The 25492-nt window shown below is 39.0% G+C and overlaps 2 protein-coding genes across 2 annotated transcripts in view; one reads left to right on the forward strand and one right to left on the reverse strand.

Annotated features, from left to right (window-relative positions):
- Positions 1–5157: 5157 nt before the first annotated feature.
- LOC119650237 (ras-related protein Rab-8A) lies at positions 5158–18650 on the reverse strand. The gene is made up of 5 exons (XM_038052817.1): positions 18341–18650; positions 10417–10477; positions 6003–6207; positions 5746–5886; positions 5158–5655 (listed from the first exon to the last, which is right to left on the reverse strand). Exons 1-5 carry the CDS (start codon positions 18462–18464, stop codon positions 5560–5562), a joined length of 627 nt encoding a protein of 208 aa, XP_037908745.1. The 5' UTR covers positions 18465–18650; the 3' UTR covers positions 5158–5559.
- Positions 18651–18812: 162 nt separating this feature from the next.
- The window catches only part of LOC119650235 (E3 ubiquitin-protein ligase listerin), a 35506-nt gene continuing 28826 nt past the window's right edge, over positions 18813–25492 (forward strand). Inside the window, exons 1-2 of the mRNA XM_038052815.1 lie at positions 18813–19157; positions 19220–19998. Of these exons, the coding sequence (XP_037908743.1) occupies positions 19110–19157; positions 19220–19998 (827 nt within the window). The 5' untranslated portion in view covers positions 18813–19109. The remainder of the gene's footprint in view (positions 19158–19219; positions 19999–25492) is intronic.

Here is a 25492-nt window from a genome sequence, read left to right on the forward strand (position 1 = left end):
CTTCATTTAGCACTTGCGCATTGTGCTGTTCATGTTTTTTGGCGATCAGCTGTGCTGGAAATGCGACTAGACAAATTTAGATGGCACTTAATGGGAAATAAAATCTACGTATGCGGTTTGCGTCCCAAATATTGGAGGCAGCCACCACCAATTTGTAGGTTCACTTGAGTTCATAGATGGAACTATTTTATACTCTAAATAGTTCATCTTTAGAATTATGTTCTCTCGTTGGTATTTAAAATCCGTCGTATGTCTTCCCGTTGACCAGTAAATCCGCACAATGCCTATCGTGTGTCTCTAAAAGCAATAACATAACATTGTAAAATTTTTAATCAAAATGTTCGCTTCGTTGTATTCGCTCCATATATGGTCGACAAATTATCGCAAGCTTCCATTGCTTGTAGTGATTTTAAAAGTGATTATCACTTGCGTAACGTTCCGTGTTCCTTCCACCATTAGTTTTTGCACCATAATGAATGCTTGCAATGTCTCCAGTCTACCCTTCTTTAAGTCGATTACAATGCCACATCCTACGCTTGAATGCTATGTTCTTGCACGGAACCCTATTAGGTTGCCCTTGCGAAAGGGTAATTTCGAAAGTCTGAACTCAATCCAACCCCACTGCGCTTCCATCGTTACTCCCTGAGTATTCGACCAAGCCTTCCGCACTTTTGGACTATTCTATCTGACCTGCTCCCTTCTCACATTCTTTCTTCCGACGATTCTCGATGAATTCATTTTTGATCAAGTTCTAAAAGGAATATTTAGCAAGTGCAAACCCACAATGGCGTGCTGTCTGAGACATCTGCCACGCATCTGCATTTGTCTGTCTATGCTTGCCTGAGACAACATGGAGAGCAAGCCCATGAATATGCGAAATGGAAATATAATATCCATGCAGAAGGAAACTTCAGCCGAAAAGGAAAACCTAAATCTTACCCATCAAAACCTTTTCTTTTACCTCTACAGAAAAAGCGGAAGAAAGTAAAGTTGGTGATGTGGACGCAACGGCAAAGTTGCAGGACTGGCATTATTTCTTTCTGGTAGAAGCCATGGATTGCGTTGAAGAAATTATACATTGAATATGAGCGATGAGGGTTCCCCAAGGCCGAAAACATGTATACGGGTATTAAATGTATTATGCTAACACAATTCTGTGCCCAATACCTAGGTGCGGTTATCTTACAATACCAGGTTAATGGTAAGAGAGAACGCATCGTAGTTGCCTCCATGTGCCAACTCTATGATTTTCGCTCAAAGACCGACGTAAGTAGCGTATGCAGAGTCAAGTTGTCTTGAACTCTTAATAGGTTGGAAGTAGCAAATGCAATCCTAGAGGAAAGAAGCTATTTGATTTTATCATCTCAGCTGGCCCCATGAGTGCGAACATCAGGTGTGCCTTAACGTTCGTCGGGCCGACCTAACAGTTTGTTGTTCAAAAATGTTAGAAGCGATTACAGACTGGCGGGTGCTAGACAGTCTCTCTTAGAGTTTGGTTTTTGTGTAACACAAAGACGAATCCTAATAAAATGGATTTAAGACAATTCAATGAGACTCTTGGCAAGAAAGTGCAGCCCCTGGGCGACTAAGGATTCTTTTGGTGACGCTTGTCCTGTCAACCGGAGCAAACGCTGTAAACATTTGCCTGGTGGAATCGAGACTTCAAGAACTCAGGAAATCAACCAGATGATTTCTGAATCGTGTTTGTATAAGCAATAAGAATGAAGACTGGTACACCATATACTTTCGAAACAAGATCACATTTCGATTTAGCTAATTGAAAATTTTACGTCGATATGAATGATATATTTTGAAGGGTAAATTGCGTTAAAAACAAATGTATAGGGATTTTCTACGTTAGTCTTCTTGGGGGTGCAGTTCTAGCATTCAGGCCTTTAGTAGGTCAATTTTACTATTATCTATTCTTTTGAACGTGAACCCGAGGTTCCAAAAAGGTCCAAAAAAGAATATAGAATTGAATTTGCAAGGAGATGATGTAACGATGTGTTAGTAGAGGAAGAAAGTAATGCCATATGCCATCGAGGTTCCCAGTTCCTAGTTTACGGGTTCGGGCCTAACGAAAGGAGATGGAGTCCTGAGTTTTCCCAAGGATTCATGCATAATTTTCTCATGGGGCTCGGATGTTATTTCTACGGCTCTGTCTTTAACTACAGGCTATTTGATAGTTACTAGAAAAATGAAGTTTTTGGAGATGATTTAAAATTTATTGACATCATCCTTACAGCCTATTAGAAATAATGCAAAGAAATTACACAAAAAACCAATTTAACAAAATACCGCCTGTCAAAGAAAATACCAAAAGCATATTTTTCGTCGCCTTATATAATATCTGCATTCTAAAACATGCCATTCGATACATGTGGCCTGTTATCAATGCGATACAATTATGACGCATTGATAAGAGATAAATGACACGGTTATGTAAAACCTTCATTTCAAGTAAAATTCAGTGTGGCTTAGACTGTTGCCGTTACTAATACTAATTGTTGCCGAACTGCAATACGAGGATAGACCAAAGTTCAATATACAGAGATATTTTCTTATGCATGTCAAATATGCAAATATCTGTTTGCACTTTTATTGAGCCATATAATTAACTGAGAAGCGATGCAGATACTTCTAGCATCAACGGAGAGAAAAGCAAAAGAATCAACACTAAATTCCAGCAATGTAACATTTACGTGCATATATCAACTCCTTGTTCATAGTCGTAAATCAAATAAAATTGTTATATCCAACTCTCAAAGTAAACTTTTGACCCTGTTCAGTAGCGGGTGTGCATTAAGGCATTGATTACAAAGAACACATGCTGTGGAACGCCACTATCTAAATTGCACTGAAAAATATGTGGAATTGAGTGAATTATTCGAGAATTTTTCCCAACGGTACCAATATTTAACATATTTCAACGCCCGAAATATCTTTTTTCTACACTATTATAGAAAAGCAGCAAATATTTATTGTTACGTAAAAGCAGCAAATAGTTCTTCAATGTTTCAGCAAATCAAATCAGTCCCTGGTTTCAAGATTGTTATTAATCACCATCTCGTAACCAGCTTCTCAACATTAGCCTACGATGAATCGTTCATAATTTTAAATGGAAAACAGTGCTGCTTGTTCAGGGAGATGTTGTCAATGGGTTTAATCAGAACATGAAGCTGCAGCGTATAGTCCATGGAATACGGAAAGGCAACATTTTTTCGGCGGTTCTCATTTCCCTTCCCATATAGCAGCACAGGAAATTTTAGTTTTTTGGTAATTATCTTCAGGCTAGCAGTCCTTATATCTATCTCTAAATGCGGCCAAAATTCACGTCGAAGTGTTCAAGAAAAGATGTCATGCTCCACTGAGGTCCCCTAAGTTCTCCAGCCTTATAAACATCGATATCCCCGCGCTTGACTCCACAAGGATACGCAGGGTGTTGATGAGATCAGTACAAGATGATGCAAATCGAACCAACCTGATCTTTTTCGATTAAGTCTTCGTTGTAGTTTCTAACGCCTCCAGGATTATATTAGTCATTATTTTTGGGAGCAATTCTGCGGAAAGAACATCAGCATTAAATGTAGAGGTGAAACCTTGTCAATCTGCTGAGTCAATGGTTATACGACTGAGAGTTATGGTGAAATGTTTCTTGCCATCGTTGATGAGCAGCCTACTGTTAACCACATTGATGGGACCATCAAATGACCTGCAATATTTTTGGGAGCTTCTCCTTTGACTGTCGAACAGAACCGTGGTAGTCAGAAACCTCAAATACTATACCGACGAAGGAAACACCACACTCCAATGCTCGATACGAGTTTAAATGTACAAAAGCTTCCAAATTGAGAAGTCGATGCAACAGAACTCAATCCAAAATCGAAAGTGATTGAATAAATGATTATGATGAAAAATACAAAATATCGTACCTCGAACAAAAGAAGACTCAACTTAAATGGGAGCAAAATAAAAGCATCCATGTCTGGCTGGCTTAAGTGGTTAGAGCGCTGGGCTGTCGTAGCGGAAGGTCGTTGTTCAAATCTCACTGGTAGCAGAGGGATTTGTTATCGTGACTGGATGCCGGGTACCAGTCGACCCAGCTGTCAATGAGTACCTGAGTCAAATTAGGGTAATTATCTCGGGCGAGTGCAATGCTAACCACATTGCCTCCTCCAGTGTACTGTATGTATCGTTACGGTCTTGAATGAAGGACCTCTAACACACTTCAAGGCCCTTATCCAATATGGACTGTTGGGCCAACGATTATTATTAAAATAAATACATAATAAAACGAAAATAAAATTTGTGGATAGCAGGCCTGATTATATTGCAGTTAAAATTAACTGTGATACACAATTGAATCATAATTTTTTGAAGAATGCCAGCTATTCAGAAAACTAACTCGAATAAAACGTGCGCCCGGAAACTTGATTATCGCTAGGCCTCTGCAAAATTTATTAACGAAAAAGCTGTTTAGAAATTAGTTTGCTAACTATTCGTTTAGTCCAATAACTGCATTCAAATAACTTTTTCATGCATGTTTTTTCCAGTATTCACATAACAGTAGCTCATGCTGCTCTCGAAATTATGAGCACGCACTATTTAAGAAATGTAAGTAGATGAGATTGAACACATTCCTGCAACAGACGTGTCTGGGGATGCGCGTTAAAATTACTGAAAAACCGATAAAGTGTTTTACACTAAGTACATTCATGATCCGCTTGAATTGGCGTGGCTTTGTCATTAGATAGATATTTTTAATTGCTTGCTGTGCGCTTTGATAAGAAGACAAATGTCCTGTATATAAAATTAAAAATAAGTCGCGATAATGTAAATTAAAAGATTAAAATTGAAGATGAATTCGACAAACACTCGTTAAATTTCTCTGTAAGGGAAAATCTCGGTATAAAAGTTGAAAATTATTGGGTGACTCGGCGAAAGCTATACATCTCAGCCAATTTCATGGAAGAAATTTCAAACTTAACGATTATTGTCATTTATGAAAACTCCAAAACATATTTTAAATCGCAACTACAATGTTAGCAGTTAAGTTTCCTCCATTAAATCTCAGCGATTTAGTAAGTAAATCATTACTCTTCTATTGCAGATATTCTAAACTATTTCCTTCCAAGTTCCGAAATAAACTGAAACGAATGAAATCAAAACTCCATATATATTGTCGCTACTTTATCAACTTTCTTGTAAGGAGCTAGAAAGTTGTGGAACCGTTAGATTGGAAAAGGAACAAATATAAAATTGGATAAATATACACTGGATATCAAAGAAATGTTTTTCCTTTTTAAATAATGCGAAACAAAACTCATTTTCATAAGATATAAAGATACAAAAAAATATGTGCACTTTACTTGTAAATTTACAACATAAGTTATACTTTGCAGAACAAATTTCCCTGTTCTCGATTTACTCTCCTCCATTCACTAAATAAAAGTATTCTGCATACAACTATCGTAATTATATATTGACAGTATTTTATTCTGTATAGAATTATTAAAAAGTTCCTTATACATAAATATTCGTAGCGAATAAGCTACTAGGTCAAAGTAAGCTGCATCTTGATAACCAGCTATCTGATTTTCTAGTAGGTTCTATTGCTTTTAATTGATGTCCGCCTTTAGGTGGGTTATTGGCTTCCTGTGAATGTAATACACACTCGTCAAAAAGTTCCAAACAAAAATTTTGCTTCCGACATTTAAAGGGCTTTCATATGAATGCACAACTTACCAAGCGTTTCTCCATTTTAGCTTTTATATCACTAGCGAGCGTCAAAAAGGCTTCTTCTACATTAATGCTAGCTTTCGCGGAGGTCTCCATGAATTTAATACCATATTCAACAGCCAACTGCTCACCCCGTTCCCTCGACACCTGTCAAAACAATTAAATGCACTAAAGTTATGTTCCAATGATAAACGGAAACATTTATGCCACATAGGCGAAAACATTACACAACAGAGCAGTTAGTATAACAAATAAAATAGTACCTGTCGTTTGTCATTCAATTCGCATTTGTTCCCGAGTAACATCTTTTCAACGTCAGCTGAAGCATTCTCCTCGATATTTCTTATCCAGTTTTTTATGTTTTCGAACGATTTTTCCTGTGTTATATCATATACTAACATTATACCCATAGCTCCTCTATAATAGGCAGTTGTTATTGTCCTGAATCGTTCCTGACCTGCTGTATCCCTGCAAAACCAGATTAGAAAATGCTTGAAGAATGAAAACCTTCGAATTATTTATTACCAAAATATTAAAAAAATAGTTCAAATTGTTAATAAATTCTGGGACGAATGGTGTCCCGTTTGAATTGATCCATTTGTTGATGGCCTCATTGAAATCTAGATAGTTTACGGCACTAAGGAAGTGAAACACATGAGCATATTAACGGATTCCTCTTCTTGAGGCCATACCATCCGAGATTATTGAAAAAAAAATGACTAAGATAATAACTGTCACACTAAATACTTATAGAATATGAAGAGCTCAAAGACCAACGATTCGGAGTAGGGAGATTCGGGCCACAAAAATTAAGTTTATGGCGCCGAATGAAGCCGTGATAGAAGAGCTGGAAGCCCAAAAGTAGATATTACGGCAATTATGGGATAAGCTGAATTACATGCTATGTAGCGCACTTTTGCAATGCTGTAACACCAATGGCGCTGACATTGACGGCTCCATCCACTACGGCACCGACAGCTGAAGCAGCAACAAGAAAATTAATAGGTCCCCCAGGCATGGCAGAGGTTTTAGGAACAATAGCGGGAATAAATGCAATGCCGTCCATCAAGATCATCGTGAAGAGTGATACACACGTCGAGAGCGAATTCTACGAAAGGCCAGGTAAGTGTTATGGAAGAATTTCATGTACTACTAGTGAAAATCATGCCGAAGTAATTTCCACCTGTACTTGCAAAATTAGAACACCTCCCATCCTCTCGAAGACAGTGGACTAAAAGCCTTCCTCGAAACATGAGGATTAGCGGTGAAATGAATTGGAAATGAAGGGAAGAACGAAAGAGAAATAAAAAGAGTTCCACGCATCCGTTATCTAACCTTAAGGTAGTTGCTACCCGAAATGTCCACATGCAATGCACGAAAGAGAGGAGAAGGAACCTGAAAATGAATTTTCGTAGACATGGGATCAAAATCAATGTGAAATATAAGGTTGGCCAGAAATAACGAATGATCACGGAAGTTAGCCCACATAAGACTTACATATTTTGAAATGTAAGAACAAATTCCACAACTTCGTTCTAACAAAGAACAATCAACAACTATTTGTAATACATTAAAAAAAAACTCAAGTCTAGGCTTCAGGCCTTCCACAATTACGTAAATCAATAGAGATCATGTAGCCTCTGAATCTCCACATTCTCGCGCTCTTATCTTTCTTCTAAACCGATTTATCACCGAACTTTATTGCGTCTAGAACAGGTTCGATAGTTGAGCCCTGCAGGGACAAGAAACCTACAGGTCACAAGGAGATTATATATTTCTTGTTATAGCATCCACAGTCTTTTTCAAATATTTCATTTTCAATGTGTTTCAGTGGAATAGATAGGCTTATAGCAACAAGACAAGCACAAAGGCAAACACAAACATGGATGATTAACAGGGATTCAAACTGGGAGCAAGGAGATGATCAATCAGATTGCTAAATTGGGGCTCAAAAATTTGCTTCTTTTTCTTGCAGTTTTCGATAACTACTTGGAATTGCTCCAAATTGTTGACAATAATGGTAAATCAAAGAAGCCATTTTTATTAAGCTTGTGATAAGTTTTTTCCAGGATCGGGACTTCAAATTCTCGGACTTGTACTTTGTGACATCAGCAACTCAATAGGATCCTTTCTGTGTCCACAATGTATAATGTCTGACTTGGAATTCATCCATTTTGCTGATATCTTTTTATTTATTTCTAGTCACAAACCGAGCAGCAAAGACTAGCGAACATTATCTCGTGGATTCAACCAGCTACTATGCTAGTCCTGGAGCATAAAATCAACTACGGCAAAACCTAACTCTTCATATGCAATTAATTCCGATAAAATGGCATTGTTCCAATTAAAAATCATGTGGTAGGTCTGCGCGGCCTGCGACTCAACATCGCTTGGATCAAAAGCAATGTAAGCAGACAAGATGTTTCCATATCGAATATTATTGAAAGCGTCCTTAGACAACGGTAAACAGTTGCCTTCTTCAAATTCATAGAAAATTCCACCAGGCGATAAGAACTACATTTTTATTGGGAAAAGTGTTAAAAATTACCCTCATTCAATACTTTTTTCTAATTTTAGGTGTGTAATCGCTAACAATGCTAAAAACTTGTAAACATTTTTTTTTAATTAAATCGGTTCATTAAAAAAACGTATGTGTCCGGATAGCTGAGTGGTTAGAGCGCAAGGCTGTCGTACGGAAGGTCGCGGTTCAAATCTCGCTGGTGGCAGTGGGATTTGTATCGTGATTTGACGTCGGATACCAGTCGACTCAGCTGTGAATGAGTACCTGAGTCAAATCAGGGTAATAATCTCGGTCGAGCGCAATGCTGACCACATTGCCTCCTACAGTGTACTGTAGAATCTAATGAGCTCAGATCTTCAGAACCAGCCTGTAGTGTTTATGAATTATTTTCCTAGTGTCCGCCTGCCTGGCTCTAAATGGACCTAGGGAATCATAAAGGAAGTGCCTGAGACTTCCGCCTAATCTCCGCAACTTCAGCGATGCGAATTGTAGGGTATAAAGAATCTGGCGGCAAGGTCCTCTATAGTCCAGTGCAAACAGGGAGGACCGAATCTTCCTCTATTTGCCGCAGTGTGTGGTGGGCTTTCACCATCTGAAGTCGACGCTGTTAAATAGTGCTAGTAGATTCGATTCTTGACAGTCGCCAGCGGGACGCTGACTGTGCCCACTGAGGGACTGCAAAGATCACAGCCCCGTCTGTCAGCCCACTCATTCATCTCGAGTTTCCTACCGGAAGTACACAAGAGGGTTTAGATGTGCTGCCCAGACTGTTTAGCGTGGCCCTGCACTGCTCTAACAGCTTGGTTCGATGTCGCCATCGAGTACAAAGATTCATCCATATATACATATATAAGGCCGCCTGGCTGTCGGTCACTACGACAATGTTTCGATTCGGCTCGGATCATGCCCAACCCAACGAAAAGCTTCCAATATCGCCTGGAATGCACTAGCGAATCTCGCATAAACTGTCTGCATCCAAGAAATTTGCATACCGACTCAACAACATATCGTAACCTTGCAACAAGTCACCGACTTTCCATTCACACCCAAGTTCCTCTTGAAGTTCGTTTTGCGTGTGGCGTAGTCCATTGAGAATGCACAGAGAGAGACCGTAAAACTTCCCTCTCCAACATTCAGACTCAGGTAGTCGACCTGCGCTGCATGCTACAGAGGGCTTTCGTACTGACGTTGTTCAATACTCGCTCTATATACAGCAGCTGAGGTATATTGCTTCTGATGTAGTGACTGCTGAACCGCGCCAATTACCTAGTAAAGAGCGAACTCTCTATGATCGTGCTCCGGAATATATACATAGAATCAAAAATTAAAAAAGAATTTTGATAATACTAGAATATCCCCTTAAATTTGTTCCAGTTCCCCAGGCCCGGGGTTTGAATATATGTAAATCAAGATTGTGTTTGATATTTTGCTCGATGAAACTCAATTGGAAACACAATTCCAGTTACAGAAAATGCACCGAAGCAAATCAAAATTCTAACTTATTCCTAGCCGAAGTTACATAACAATCTAAATAAAAATTGTAGAAGAATGCAATCTAAAAGGGAAATAGTTGACGAGACAGGCGATTGAAAAATATAAATCACGTAAGGTCTGCAAATAGGCCAGTGAAAAACCTGAAGAAAGTATGTATATTCTAAATACGAGTCTCGGTGTGAACAATGTTCGTTTCATATTTATCATAGCTTGGAGCATGGTTTTTCTTTGCAAATTTTTTCTGAACCTAGAATACTTCTAGTAAAGAATAAACGGATTTGTCTTTTGTATTCTCTTATCTCATTAGTATTTTCTCTGATCAGAAATTTCATCTGAGTGCTTTCTTTGTATTAGAATAGCTTTCGACTTGTTTCTTAAGGCAATTGATAATTACGCACATTAATGGAACTAGTGAATACCATTAAATGTGCTGTAAATTACAATAAATATTATTTGATATGAGCTAATATACCGGCCAGACAAAGATTAATATGAAGCGATGATTAATATCAACTATATTTTTTTTCTTCAAATTTGTTCTAAATTTCTTTATGGAGTTATCTAGTGATAACAGGTTCATCAATAATTAATTTTCTAGCTGTGCTGTGTTGCATTTTGCTCTTCTTACTGAAAAAATATATATTGAACAATTGTTATCTTACCATATTTGTAATTTGATTTTCTTTCCATCCAGTTCTATTGTTCTGATTTTGAAATCAATTCCTGAAACGGAAAAAAGACCATTTATTCAGATTTTACTAAATGCAAACACGTTAATTTAAATATTATAACATGATTCATTTCACTAGATTAAATCGACACATCGAATTTATCCGAATCACTCTGTCATACAAAAAATTAGTAAAAGCAATGCAATTGTGGCCCTTTCTCAATAGATCCGCTTTGGGGTTTTGCCTAAAATCTGGTAATTCAGAAGGCGCCAAGTCTTCGTTAACACCTGTAACCATTGATATATTCTAACCCGACACAATCGCGAATCCGTAGACGTGTTGATTAAAAGACGGAAGTGACAGTGGGTGGGCCACAGTTGAATGAAAGTTGACAAATCCACTGTTGGAATTGGCAAAAAAAAGCATAATAATCACAATTATGACCAAGTGATTTCGGAGGATAAAAATTCATGAATAAATGATGACATGTCCTCTAATTAAAAACGACAACCATAAGGGGATCTTCCCCTTATACTAAATGTATAGATCGCATAATTAGGTATAATTGCCTCGTTTTAAAGCTAATGAAACGTTATATTTTGTCTTTTTCCCAATGGTCCTACCAGATATAATCTACCGTAAAAATAAAAAATATTGGATTTATGTTCGTCACTTCAAAGGATAATATTCTAATTTTGAGAAGTCCAATTCAAGAGTCTTTAAGCAAATAAAATTATGGCCTCCCGTTTTTTCTTTGAAGTCAGAAATCCCATAAGTCCAACTCCATGTAATTCACGTCTCACTATGCGATACTTTATATTATCCATTAAATTAAACATAACCATAAGTACAAGTGTCTGGGTGACTCAGTGGTTAGAGCGCTAGACCAAAGTAGCAGAATGTCGGGGTTCAAATCAGTGAGCAGTTTAAAGTGAAACTATTCTTAGCTTGTGTGTATTCGGAAGGCTTAGTGGTTAGAGCGCTAGATTGTCTTAGCGGAAAAACGCGGTACAAATTCCATTGGTGGCAATGTTGTGTTGTGACTGAATGCCGGATACCAGTCGACTCAGCTGTGAATGATTACCTCAGTCAAACCATGGTATTAATCACAGACGAGCGCAATGTTGACCACATTCCCTCCTATAGTGTTCTGTAGTGTACCGGTACGGTTTTGAATGAACTGCTCTAATACACTTCAAGGCCCTTATTCAATTGGATTGTCACGTCAAAGATTATTATTATGTAATACAAAGCATGCATCTTTAAATTGCTGAAAATTTTTAACTACGTATTGAAGATCTACAAAAGATAAAAATATTTCCATAATTTTGTTCCTCACTATACATTGTCTTATACATAGTGTGGATATAAGCGAAAGGACTATGTTAGAGATGAGCCAAAAATTCCTTTTTGTTTTTCTTGCAGTAACTTATGTATTATTTTGCAGCATTTTTGTGGTCTTCCATATTTTATTTAGTTTTTTGTATATCATCCTAGAAAGAAAGGGAAACTACGAAATTCGCATTTTTTTGGATCATTATTGGAAAAGACTTCAAAGCAACTGAGACGACAGAAACAGTGTCGAGTGAGGGACGAAAAAGTAGTCGTTGGTAAAGTAGGACATTAATATCAATGGCAGTTCAAGAGAGACGAAGATGGACTCAAGAATCAGCTACATTCAAGTCGATCAACTACCCTGGATATCTAAGCTTTACGAATCGCTGTCAAGGGAAACCCATCGATCGGCAATAGCAGATTTTCCTTCAACTCGACAATCAGCAAACGTAAACTATCTTACATACAAGCTTAAAATCATAACGATACATGCTGAAACTTGATGAATTCTAGCGTGCGATGAAAAGTGAACTTTTTTCATTAATTTCGGGCGACCAAAACCAGCGATCGAACCCCAGGGAAGTAGTGGAATTGGTAGTCAAACGCGATTGCACCAGTGCAATACAAAACCACATACTATCAAACGAATGAAAGAACCAATCTTAACGTGGTTGACTCTTGTCTTTTAAGTTTTTCAAAAAGTGGAAAAGAAACGAGGTTTGAGGTTCAGTCAAATGCAGATCTTTTCCCCATCTAAATATTAATGGAAAATCGATTTAATTGCAGTCTTTGATATGCCAAGAGAGGCTGTCTATCTGTCGAGATATGCCATTTTTTAAATCAATCATCATCAGATTATTTGCTCAACTATCACAGCATTTAAGTTAAGGGACAAATTCGAATTATCTCTACTTTGCTACTTGTTCATAATAATGAACGAAAATAATAACTTTATTTGTGTTGAAAGTTTTGTTAAAACTTAAAACGTTTATTTCACCCCAATATTACTTTGTACTAACAATTCAAGCCGTCTATGATAGCATAGCCAGGGTAAAACTGTACACGGCCATGAGAGAATTCGGTATCCCGACGAAATTAATAATACTAGGCTGACCCTGACCAATGTGCGAGGACAGATAAATGCAGCAGGATCACTCTCGAGACCATTCCACATAAACAACGGTGGCCTATCATGCGTCCTCTTTAACCTCGCCCTCGAGAGTGATCCGTGATGCTGAGGTAAATGCAAAAGGTACGATCCTCTTTAAGTCCACCCAACTACTGGGCCTATGCTGACGATATCGACATCATAGGAAGAACCACCCGAGACGTACAATCTACCTTCATCTAGATCGAGCAGGCGGTGAGAGATCTTGGGCTGCACATCAATGAAGGCAAAACAAAATATATGGTGGCAACGTCAGCACCAAAAACCAACCAGCCAACAACATTAAACCGCACTGGTCAAACAGGAAGAATAAAGATAGGAGAATACAACTTTGAGACCGTTGGTAATTTCTTCTATCTAGGGTCGAAAATCACAACCGATAACAGCTACGATGATGAAATCCGCGTACGGTTGTTGTCAGCCAACAGAGCCTATTTCAGCTTACAAAAACTGTTCCGCTCGAAACGTCTCATCATAGGGTCAAAGCTCTTACTATATGATCACATGATCTTGCCAGTCCTCATGTATTCCTCGGAAACTTGGGTTCTTAGCAAGAAAAATTGCGAACTCTTGGCGGCGTTCGAGAGAAGAATCCTCCGAAGAACTTGGCCCCCTACATGAGGATGGACGATTCCGTAGCCTACACAATGACGAAATCTATGAGCTATACCATGACCGCCCGGTTGTGGATAAAATCCGGCTCAATAGGTTACGGTGGGCGGGTAACTTAGTCCGTATGGATGAGGATGATCCAACCCGGAAAGTCTGTAAGGGCAATATCTATGGTAGAAAAAGAAGACGAGGCAGACCCTGCCTAAGATGAAGCGACGGCGTAGGCCAGGACGCCAGACAGCTTTTGGGGATATCGAATCGGTGGACCTCGGCGCAAAACCGAGATGTCTGGAGTTCCTTATTAAGGCAGGCCTAGACCGGATACCGGTTGTTGCGCCGTTGATGATGATGACTAACAATTCAATTCAATATAGCTATTATTATTATCGTTGAGAATCAGGGAGTCATCACTGTTGTCTGAAAGGTCGTGTAACACATGAGTGTCTTACGGAGTAGATGAGATAAACTCCACCCAAACTAATAGTATTAACTATTAAGGCGAGAAGTCACTACCCTATTGAAATCACTACCTCTATGAGCTAGGGGGTTTAGAATTCACTCAAAATATGTGCTGCTTGTTGTAAAAGACGAGTAAAAGGAATAACCTGCAAATTGCAATCCTTTTTAATTGAAATAGCTATCAAGCCACGGAAACAGACATATATTTCAGCAATGAACTTTTATTTTCGACAACGGTTTATGATTAGATTCTGAAATGTGCAAACGCTTCCAGAATGCTCGCTTGTTCCAACTTCAGAGAGTATTTCATTGATACAGGCTACACATTCTGACCCCTCCCACGTATGCTATTATACACCGAGAGGTCTGCGAAGCGTGACGTTTCGCATTAATGCCTACCACATCCGCTAAGCGTGTCCCTATACCTTGGGAGCCAGTATCAACTTCAGATTTAGAAAGAAGAACATTTCAATAGCATAATGTTTGGCATCAATTAAGATTTCCAATGTAGAGCAGAAGCTGGTTTTCTATCAGCAACGGAATACAATCCAGCAGAGACATGCTAAAGGCGACATTGCTATCGTGCTATCTGAATATTAAGGTTGGTTCTGATAACACCATGCTCGAATATGTGATGGGGAAACACGGGCTTGGGGACGTAATGACAATTTTCTAACGTTTATCGCTTCGCACAACTTCCATCGCCTTGTCATTGATGGCATTTTGTTCGAACCTGCCATAGGATAACTTGAGTTTCTACTTAATGCTAAAACTTGGAAGCGGATCGAAGAGCGTGCGAAACTTAAGGCTCTTACGCCGCTGCGAATGTGAGCGAACGAAATGTACTTGAATCCCTATACCGAACCAAATCTTGAGAAATGCAGCGTAGCGTGTACCGTGGTAAAAAGGAATTTGTAATTGGGATGATAAGAAACGCAGAAGCTGCCGTAAATAATAGTTACGTTACAATATAATGCATTACGAGGGAGCACACAGGTAGTTGCAGCTTAAGAGATGGAAAGAATATTCCATCATTTTTATCGACCGTATTACATCTGATACAGTTCTACTTTTCGTGGATGAAATGTTTAGCCACTATAATATTCGGATACGAACTGCACTGTCTGCTTTTGCAACGTTCTTTGCAGTTCCTGCAATCTTTATAGAGCCGCTACTTTCAGGGGCAGAGCATTCGAGAGAAATGGAAGCAACCAGATTTGGACTCAAAATAATTACTAATATAACCAAGGTCCTTAGTCTGACTTTTCCTATTTAAATTAATGGAAAAAACATCTAAGGCGTTCATCAATTTGTTTCCTTTGGTTGCGTCGTTTTGGCTGAAGGTAGCACCGAGCCTAATGTTACGACGCACAAACAGCGCTAAATACGTATTCTTTGAAAATGCAGATTTCTTAACACGAATAACGTCAACTTTAGGTTGTTCTGCGCCAATGGTCTCTCATGCATGTTATATGAGCAGCCCATGGAAAGACTCGAGCCTCCGTTAATAATTATCTCCGTTATGTCATTTCTGTATTCTGGCCTGTCGCTATTTCAAAAGAAGAGCTACGTCGGCACACGTGCAAGATAGTAATAGGCAAATTGATTAGAAAGGGAAAATAGCAGTCGATAGGTCATATCTTAAGAAAGAATGACAACTCCATTGCTAGTTTTGCCATGCCGGCGAATGGATCGTCTTAGAAGTGAAGTGTTTCTTAGGCGATCCACTCGTGGACATGGCACAGCTAGCAGCAGAACAGTAGAGGAAAAATGTGAGTTCTTCGTGAAGACCTAGAGAGAATTGAAGCACTTTTCGGCAAACCGGCAACGATGGCACATAAATGTAGTCGATTCCCTATGCCCCATTCGGGCGATATTGGGAAGCATATATCTCAATGGTTGATTATCATGAACTCTTCCCCAAACGAGGAACGTGACGTCATCCTATTCGATTTTAGTTGAAATTGAGGTACGCGAACAGTTTATGTTGTCGATGAAAATTTGTTCCAGACATCGTAAATTATTAGAATAACATTGGACACCATAATCTTTGGGTGCTTGGCGCTGGCATCTTCATTTATATCAAGACTTTTGTCAATTTTCACAATGAGGTTTCTGCGAACGTTTGATATCGAGGCTGGAATTGGATACCGACGTTTTGTTGGGACGAAAAAGAAAAGTTATGCTTCTCAAATCACTATAGATATGCTGGAGATTTTTATTTTGGTTTTTCAGTAGTTCTCGATTTCGAGCGAGGAACCACTTGCGGTTGCTCTTATGAACTATTCCCAACGACCGTACATTTTTGGGTGTGGAGGGGTCTGATCTTATGTCAGTTGTAAAATAATGACTGTTATGTACTTATCATTCGTACACCATAAGTATGATAATAATGAAAATGAAGCAGACATACTTAAAATTGAGGAGAGAAAACTCCACAAAGGAATGAACAGGAGACATAGAAGTTGCATGCGCAAATTAAGGCCGAACTTTTGTTGGTCACTCTCTCATATCCTTCTGTTAAAGCAGCAAGGATTCTTCGGCAATTGTACCGAGGACAATATCAAGATTTCAAACGCCTAGCGAAAAAGTTGGCCTTTTCCTGGAGCAGGGGCATATTTACGGATATCTCCTTAATATGCTGCAACTTACAGTAATGCAATAGTGCTTCCCTGATATTCTTGAATTAAGAATATCACATGGCTAGGTTTCAGAACATTTGCACTGAACAAAGGTTCTCTCCTATGTCTATTTTGTTTGATGGTTAATATTAGTGGATGGAATACACCTAATCACTGTCAAGCGTTACATTCAATTGATCAATTTTCAAGAGCTGCTTGAATTGAGGAATCTTTACATTTCACATTCGAAGAACATATTTTTATGTATTATATCAATCATTAAAAAATATTTAAATATCAAATCCATGGTGCGCCTTCAGCGTTCGTAAGGGAAGTGGGTGTGCGGTTCATTAGTTATGATTTGCTTGCAGATTTTAGAATACGTTCATCGCTCTAACCCGGCAATTTATTGATATTTCACGACTTAATGCACAGTCCTTTTTCTACATAGCTAACAATTATTAGCAAACTAATAATTTTACAAGAATTAATGAGCTTTCGTTACTTTCAGCAGTGCAAGAGTGTAGGTATTGACGGATCTTAAGGATCCTACAAATCAGACTATCTCCAACCCAATCAGCTTCAATTTTAACTTTTCGGGGGCGTTAAAATCCGAAGTTTAGTGAAAAATTACTTCATAAATTAAAGACGATAATTACATCCATCCAGTACTTTTAATTCGTGAAAAATATTTTACGTAGACGCCCATAAAAGTCCTGCCGCAACATGTCGGGATAACCTGATAAAATTACGCCTTATGATGTCATTCAAATTAATTTACCACTCAAATAATATAGCGACCGACAAAACGGTCATTTTGGATTTATGGTTGTGCATTTGACCTGAGCTGTCGTCGCCAACCGCCCAAAACTCAGAACACAATTCATTTCCATAGTTCCTTTCGTCCACATTCGATTAATCATTTCTCATCCCAATGACGGAACAAAAAAGTTGATATATTGATTGAAGCGCTGAATCCTCGGTCCACATTTTCACATTACTTTGCATATAAACGAATGAAGTAATGGTTTTAGAATTATTGGGCATCTGATGCTCCTCCGCACTCCCTTCAATAGTGCATGAAAGATTAGGACAGTGGAAACCGTCAATGAAATAGGAACCATACATTTTAGTTGTTTTTGTGAACACAAAACTACTTTCTCAAACCTAAGCATCAACAACTCCACCTGCTTTCGAATGTTTGTTGCGTGTCTGGGAATTGGGATCAATACCGAGAGTAAATTAAGTAAACTAAAAACTTCGACTTGGGCCTAATTTAGAGATGATAGCATTGGCCGTGCCCCCTAAATAAATTATGCGAGGCCTGGCGTGTCCCCAGCGAGCCTGCAGCGGTACTTTCATTTTTGTCTAGGGAGGCAGAGTTGAATGACATTTCCCATCTCGCATTTCACCGGACCACTCAGCACGCAACTCCAAATGTCCAAACACCTCCACGGAACCCGTTTCCAATGCCCGTGCACAGACGGGCCCGGCGCGAACAAAGGGAGCGCTCCTGGAAAAAACCACGGCCATCCAGCAGTCGCCGTGCCCAAACCCCAAGATTCCACTTAGGTTATTTTCATCTCGACCGAGTGACTGTTCCCGACACAACATTCGACATTGCTTTTACATAAAAGTTCAAGTACGGATGATTCATAAGTACACACTCCTCACAGTGGCTGCGAAGTGAAAACCTTGCCAAATTCTTCAAATGTCTTACCGATTGTTGAGATGAAGGTGGTGTTGAAGGCATCTTCCGAGAAACGAAATAAGATACAAGTTTTCCCGACTCCCGAATCCCCAATTAGCAGCAGTTTAAACAAATAATCATATGTTTTGGCCATTTTCTAGATCGACTTGCAAACCTCTCAACACATTCAAATTATGGACGACGTAGTGCGGCAACCAACGAACATTAAGCGTATAGTTTAAAGTGCATGAAAAATTAGACGCGGAATCGATGACACAATTGTTTTCTTCGACAATTTCTAATCAGTAACCATTGTGCGGCCACCTCTCCAATATCACAAGTCAGTACTGCCAAGGCAACCGCCTCAAAGTCCCAGCCAACACAAGAAACCAGATTGCACACCGAAATCAAGTGCGACTGTTCTGAAAATGGGCTCGGCGTTCGATGATGTCAAACTGACAAATAAACTATTTGAATCACTATTGAACTGCAGATGGCGTAACAGTAAACCAGTCTCGAAGTGGCATTTGAAATTTTTGTTATTTATTAAATTTTTTCGTCGAAAGGATGCAAAAGCAGATATTCCATACTCCTTTCAATTCAGCACTCACTCAAATTGACGTTGACAATCAAGTTCTAGGTTAAGTTGCTTCCCTTGCTTGTTTGCATAAAACCTCGGTTGAGCTGCACAAATACGGACTTGCTCTGACAGCTGCCACTCTTGCAGTTATTTTCGGTGTTTGGGGTTGTGTTTCGTCAGATTTTTTTCCTAATTTATTGCTACGATTATTTAGAAACCATGGGTGGCAAGGCGAAGCAAACGCAGCGCACTAAGAACAATGCGAGGGTATACGCGCAATTGCTTATATCAAGTGTTAAACGAGATTACCGACCTTTTCTTACTTGCAGCCGTCGAACAGTGGACGGAGCGCAGAACTCTTAGGATCAACAGTGCCATCATTCGTTGGCTTCTCTGCACATTCAGGACTGGGCATCGTGCCTGTGGCCCCTGGATTTCTCCTGGAGCCACTTCCAGATAATTTCGACTCAAACATCGACCCTCAGTTTCAGGTGGTCTTGCGCAAAATGTCCAAGAAAGATCCAGTGACAAAAACCAAAGCGCTTCAAGAATTTGTTGAATTAGTCAAAAGCTCCGACATCGCGACAGTGAAAGCGATCCTCCCACTGTGGCCAAAGTTCTACCATAGCGTGGCAAATGACATTGAGCACAGAGTTCGCGAGGCATCGCAGCAGGCTCAACTGGCAGTGGTGGAAGTTGCCGGGAAAAACATCGCACCAGTCCTGAAGCAGTTAGTGCCAGTATGGATCACCAGCCAATTCGATGCTTACCCTCCAGCGGCAAACTTGGCGTCGCAGTCTTTCAAGAATGCTTTCCCACCGAACAAGCAAAAGGAAGTGTTCGCGTTTTGTCAGGCAGAGATAATGGATTATCTAGTGAGGAACCTGGTGGTACACACAGCCGCAACTTTGTGCAATTCAAAGGTCTTGACAGAGAAAGAAATCGAAAGCAAATACGAAAGAGTAGTTAGTTCGAATCTTCGCGGGTACGCACTGTACCTGACGAAGATAGAGCAGATCAAAGCCTTGGAGGTCAAAGCCAAGCATCAAGACATTCTTCAAAGCAAGAAATTTTGGAATTTCGCTAAGCATGATGATGCAAATGTAAGGTAAGTGAAACAACTTATTGATAATTCGGTTTCCTTCGAACACTTCGATCCCTCATGTAAGATTTTACAAAAAATCACGGGTCCTTTCCGATGCGTGGGTCCGTATCAGATCCGGAAATAACATCACGCGAGCTTTAACCCTACCTCAAATGTTAGAGACGCGGCGTTCGAGGTTCCCTCCCTGACTGGATATCCTCAGGCCATTCTGTTGAAGGATACCATTGATGGCGCATTGTCAAAGTCCTAAAAATTGTGTTCGCTCTTTAAAGTGAGTCATTTCACTATTTAAAATACCTAATGCTAAGAAGCAGGCGTTCGCTATTTGGGGGCTCGTTATTTCGACGATGCACTGTGTATTGTTTTCTCCCCCGAATCTTTATCGCCTTTTCAAAGTTTTGCATTCTAGTTATTGTCAATCGATTTTACTTTCAAATTCTTTTTTTCTGCTTCAATGCTACAGTCGATGTCGGTCTTTAGCCTCCCGAAGTCTTCGTATTTATCCTTGATCGAGCAACCGCGCCCGTGTTTAACTTGTATTGAGCACTGAGTCTTTTCAATTGTTTCCAGGTTTTTCGTTTTGTATATTGTATACTTTTTTGTATACATTTTTGAGGTTTTATGCGAAACAAAATCTTATTATAACCGATTCAATATCTGTCTGCCTGTCGGTATGTTTCTGCTTTGTCACACCTGTCCTCTGCCAGAGTTGCACCTAACTACACAAAACTATCGACTTGTTCGAAGTTGTAATCATTTATTGCCGTATTTTCTCTTATTTCTCTTTCTTCTGGTTTGTGTCATGATTTTGGTATTTTCCTCGTTTCGCCAAATTCCTATTGCTATTTCGTCAAGCTTCCCCAGAATCTCCTTTACGTTCTCTTTTAATCGTTCCAAGATATTTATATCTCCGCCATAGGACAACATCTGGAATAACTTATACAGAAACGTACCATTTGTATCCACACTCAATTTTTAGATTATATACCCAAAGAGGCGCTAAACAATGGTGAGGCCAGCCCATTGCCTTGTGTTAATCCGGAATCTATATCGCTTTACTGAGAATATCTGAAATCCCTTCTAGTATTCACTAACGATATTTTATGGGAAGACCCCGAATCCTCTTTCGATTATTTTTGACAGCACTTTCTTATATGTATGAGACAAAGATATCTCTCTATAGTTTTCCCAGCATGGTCGCCATATTCACACTTCTTACGGTTAGTAGCTCCGTAAATATTCCATTTACAGCCGGCGCTTTGTTATTTGTTAGCACTTTTAATGTAACTTTGATATTTTCGAAAGTAGATGGTAGGAGAGGTACCTGTAAGGCCTCTGCTCTTTCGTTGTGCAAATATTGGGTTGTGGCATTGAATAGTTCTTCAAAATATTGTGCCTATTGATTTTTTATCTGCTTCATGTCTCCCGTAAGTTTGCACCCTATATTCCTGCAAAATATGGTTCTGGGCTGAAATTCCGCTGTCACTCTTTTGATCAAGCGCAAGAGCAAGCGCATATTAAATTATGAAGGTGAAACTTACATTTTGTGTGAATTTTGTTCATTCTAGAACGTCATACACGTTCTAGTCATTATCAAATACGAATTCGTCAATACCACACAAAGTAAAGTAAATCCGAAATCTGTGTACGATCAATTTATATACGTGCATATATAAGTATAGTATTTGGTAATATGCAATGTTTGTTTGTTTAGGATGAGCATTATATCTACGTATTTCTTGTAGTTTGAAAAAAGTATGAAGGACTATTTTGGGTTTTTAACTATGTACAAATGCGTAGAGAGTTTCTCACATAAGATGAACAAAATACCTTTATACCCGAAGCTGCAGCTTCCGGTATTCCGACTTGTTTCAGTACTTTTCTAGTTGTTAATGGAGTTAACTCAACTGGATTTTTGAGTATTTTTCCACTAACTTTATTTGTCAAGCGCATATCAACCAAAAAATTATCACTAGTCAGAATAACACGTACCAATTAAAGTGCTTCTCTTATAACTTTTTAGTGATGGATGTGACGCAATGATGGCTGCAGGTATCCTCATTTACAAATTATGTCAATGATCATCTTTACAAGACAGCCAAGCTATCTGCACATAGCAATATGTAGCGTGCTAGAAATTAGGTCATATGATGGACAGAGAGATGGTATAGATAGAAGGAGCCGCAATGCGTCACATTTCGAATTTTGTTTTTAGAATTCCGGTAGAACAATTTAATTCAGCAGGCTGCTGCCACTATATATTGTTGCAGTGCATATCAGATGAGCTTGCATGGAATGCAGTAAAATGCCTCCTCTAAAGGAAGCCAATGCAATGTAGAGAGAGCTCTGTTTCACAACTGATATCCGATGAGCCGCTGGGCGGTGCGGATTGTGTGGATTGCGTCGTTCGGTGCCTTAGTTTTTAACAAAAACCTTTCAGTTATCGTTAATTTTAAAGATGTTGCGGAAGCAAAAGTCCAGTAATCTTTTTTGGCATGTGATAGCAGCTGAATTGTTTAAATTTTCCTCCAAACTGTCTTTTCTGCATTTCATTATTTTCATTATCAATTTTTCCGTCATAGATATTGTCCTTGTAGACTTTCCAGACTGAATTATCTTTACATTTACATATTAGATTATCCATCTACTAGATCTCATCAAAGCGGTTGCTTTTAAAATTTACCGTTACTTAAGCTGGGGAATAAACCATACATTCTCCTATACGGGGTTTTGGTGAAATTTCGGGGAAACCGGTTTTGTCAGCTGAAATGCCTCCTACTAGCCGAAAACAACTGTGGGCGGATTTCCTTATAGTTATCATTTGTGCTTTTCGTGCCAAGTTTTGTCGAGATATCGATTTTTTTTCATAACCACGAAGAGGAAATTTAATCTGTTGTTCACTTGCCCTGAGGGGAGTCCCCTTGGTATGGGCGGAGGATGTTCTGCGCTTATGGGTTATCTAAGGATAACAAGATACCAAAAAATATCTTTTAGTTGGTGCTTATGATCGTGATACCTCTATAAATGCTGCATTGCTTTTCTTATATATGGGACAAATAATATTCCGTTGCCACCCGAACCTTAAGCATCAGCTGGTGAACTGTTGCTTGATATAATTGGTCGCCACTATATTTAACTAGTTACATTGTCATTCCATCGACTCGTTGCGAATTCTCTTTATATACGCCTTTTTTATTTACTCTCAATTTGGTCTCGACGTATTAAAAAAGAGTGTGTAAAAAAGCGTAAAATAATGGCGACCGGAAGATTTTCACAAATAAATATAATTGAAGCGCAATAGCGCACATCATACAAGAAGGAGCGAAGCGGAGTCTCGGCATAGACTTCATAACAAAGTAACAACAATTTTCTTGGCGCCGATCGTATAAGGAATTACAAAAATGGTTTTCGATACGATGAAAACTACGCGAGGAAAAAAGAAGTTGAAAGAGAGACTCATTGCATTAACATGCTCATCTACGCGCACACCAGCAGAAAATTAGCGGCGATGTTTTGTTTTTTAATATACAACGTTTTCGTCCGATAGATTTCTAGTGGTCACTAACCGGGGGTTCCAGGATACAACCAATAATGGAGAAAATATACTATTACTACAGATTGTGTACTTCTGTTACGACGGGTTTTTGTTTTTTTAAAAAACAGTCAAAAAGTACCCCCTAGGAACAGAGACAAATTAACGTCTCGTGTCAAACACAGATGAGAATGGACATTACTCGTATATTCATAATACTCCAAAGATCTAGCAAAACAATATTTATTCTGCACAGGGGAAAAAGTCCCAAGGGTCATGGTTGCAGTACAAAACAAATCTGTAAATTTCGGAAGATTTTCACTAACAAAGATAAGGACCTCATAATTACGGTTTATGATTGATTTCTGCAATGGGTGCATTTTCCTAGTCAACTATATAGACGGTCTCGAGAATGCCTGCTTCCGGTGCGAAAATTGTGAGGATATATATTTTAACAATCTGGACATTCTGGTCCTTCTTTCCTGAACAAAGCGAGATGGTGCGACTCTTGAGAGTACTCCTCTCTGTTCTACTTATATACTCACGCACAGGCGAATCCAGTGTTGGCTTCCGGGCACCACATCACTAACATGTTTTACTGTGAAACATCGGTCCAGGATAAAGAGCATTACAAGTGTGCTGCGCTATGCACTAACGACGATTTTAATGGTGGATAGTACCACTTGTTTGAGGAAGATTGGTCTATTGAATGGGTACTCTATCTTCTACCGTTACAGAGTTAAAGCGTTTTTCGTTGATAGTTTCAAAAAGCCTGACATTCTCTAAAAATCGCAATTTCCCTCTCCCTCAATCATTTAATCCCAGATTTGATACCATTTTCGGAAACTACATAAAATTTCTTATAAACCATCTTCGCTTGCGTATTGATACCGCGTCTGCTCGCAGAGGAACATAATGTCGACCTCACAAATCCAAAAGTGACTATTTCCTCCATGCGGTTATCGTCTAACAGCGGGAAAACTTTCTTACTGCCCCAACGATACAACCTCTGAACAAAGGCCTAAGGGCGAGCGCAAATTAAGAGCGTAACGTAAGTGGGCGTTTTTTCAAATTCATTGTTTCTTTGATACTGCGCATATCACAAACGTAGCGTAGCGTTAGGCAGATGAGCGTAATTTGAACGACCGCTTGGTTTGCATTTTTAAACTCGTAGAAAGTGGCAATCGTGATTGATTTGATTAGAAGTGAAGGTGGATTGCGAAGTATTAATAAGTGCCGTCTGGGACATGAGCGATAAGAATTATCTGAAATTCAAACTGGAATTCAATTTGGTGCTAAGGCGACTGGGAAAAGAATACCAAAAGTTGGAAAGCGATTAAAGAGCACCAGAGATAGGGATACTGAGGAGATGATTCGTTTGGAAGATAAAAAAGTAAGAGTATTGGAAATGAGAGAGCGAAATGAAGACCGTTTGTTTTCCAAAATAAATTTACTTTTATGAAGCAATTTACACAAATACAAAAACTACGTATGCGAAATTTGATATTAATGCATTCAGAACAGGCCTCAACACCTGCATCATAACACTCTTCTTGGGCTTCTTTTGATGATTCCGCTTATTTTTTTCTTTGTTTTCAGCTTTCTAATATCTCCTTCAATAGTTAGTATGTAATCAAACGTTTCAGGAGACATTCTGGCATATTCATAAAATTTATCTGGGTAATTTCGAAATTGTGGATACAAATGATGATGATTTTTCCCGTAATTTAATTTTATGTACGCGGATTCTCTTCTTTTAGACAAAAACTTTCTTCCATAATTTAACTTTTAAACAAGCAATCTTGCAACTTTGAATACTTTTGCACAAAGTATAATAATAATATTCGTTGCCGTAAGAATCCATATTGGATCAGGGCAAGTGTGTTAAACCACTTCATGCAAGAGCGTGCACTACACGATAGCCTGTAGGAGGCAATCTGGTCAGTATTGCGCTCGCCCGAGATT

The sequence above is a fragment of the Hermetia illucens genome, chromosome 2 (assembly GCF_905115235.1).
Source record: "Hermetia illucens chromosome 2, iHerIll2.2.curated.20191125, whole genome shotgun sequence".
In the NCBI taxonomy this organism is placed as follows: Eukaryota; Metazoa; Arthropoda; class Insecta; order Diptera; family Stratiomyidae; genus Hermetia; species Hermetia illucens.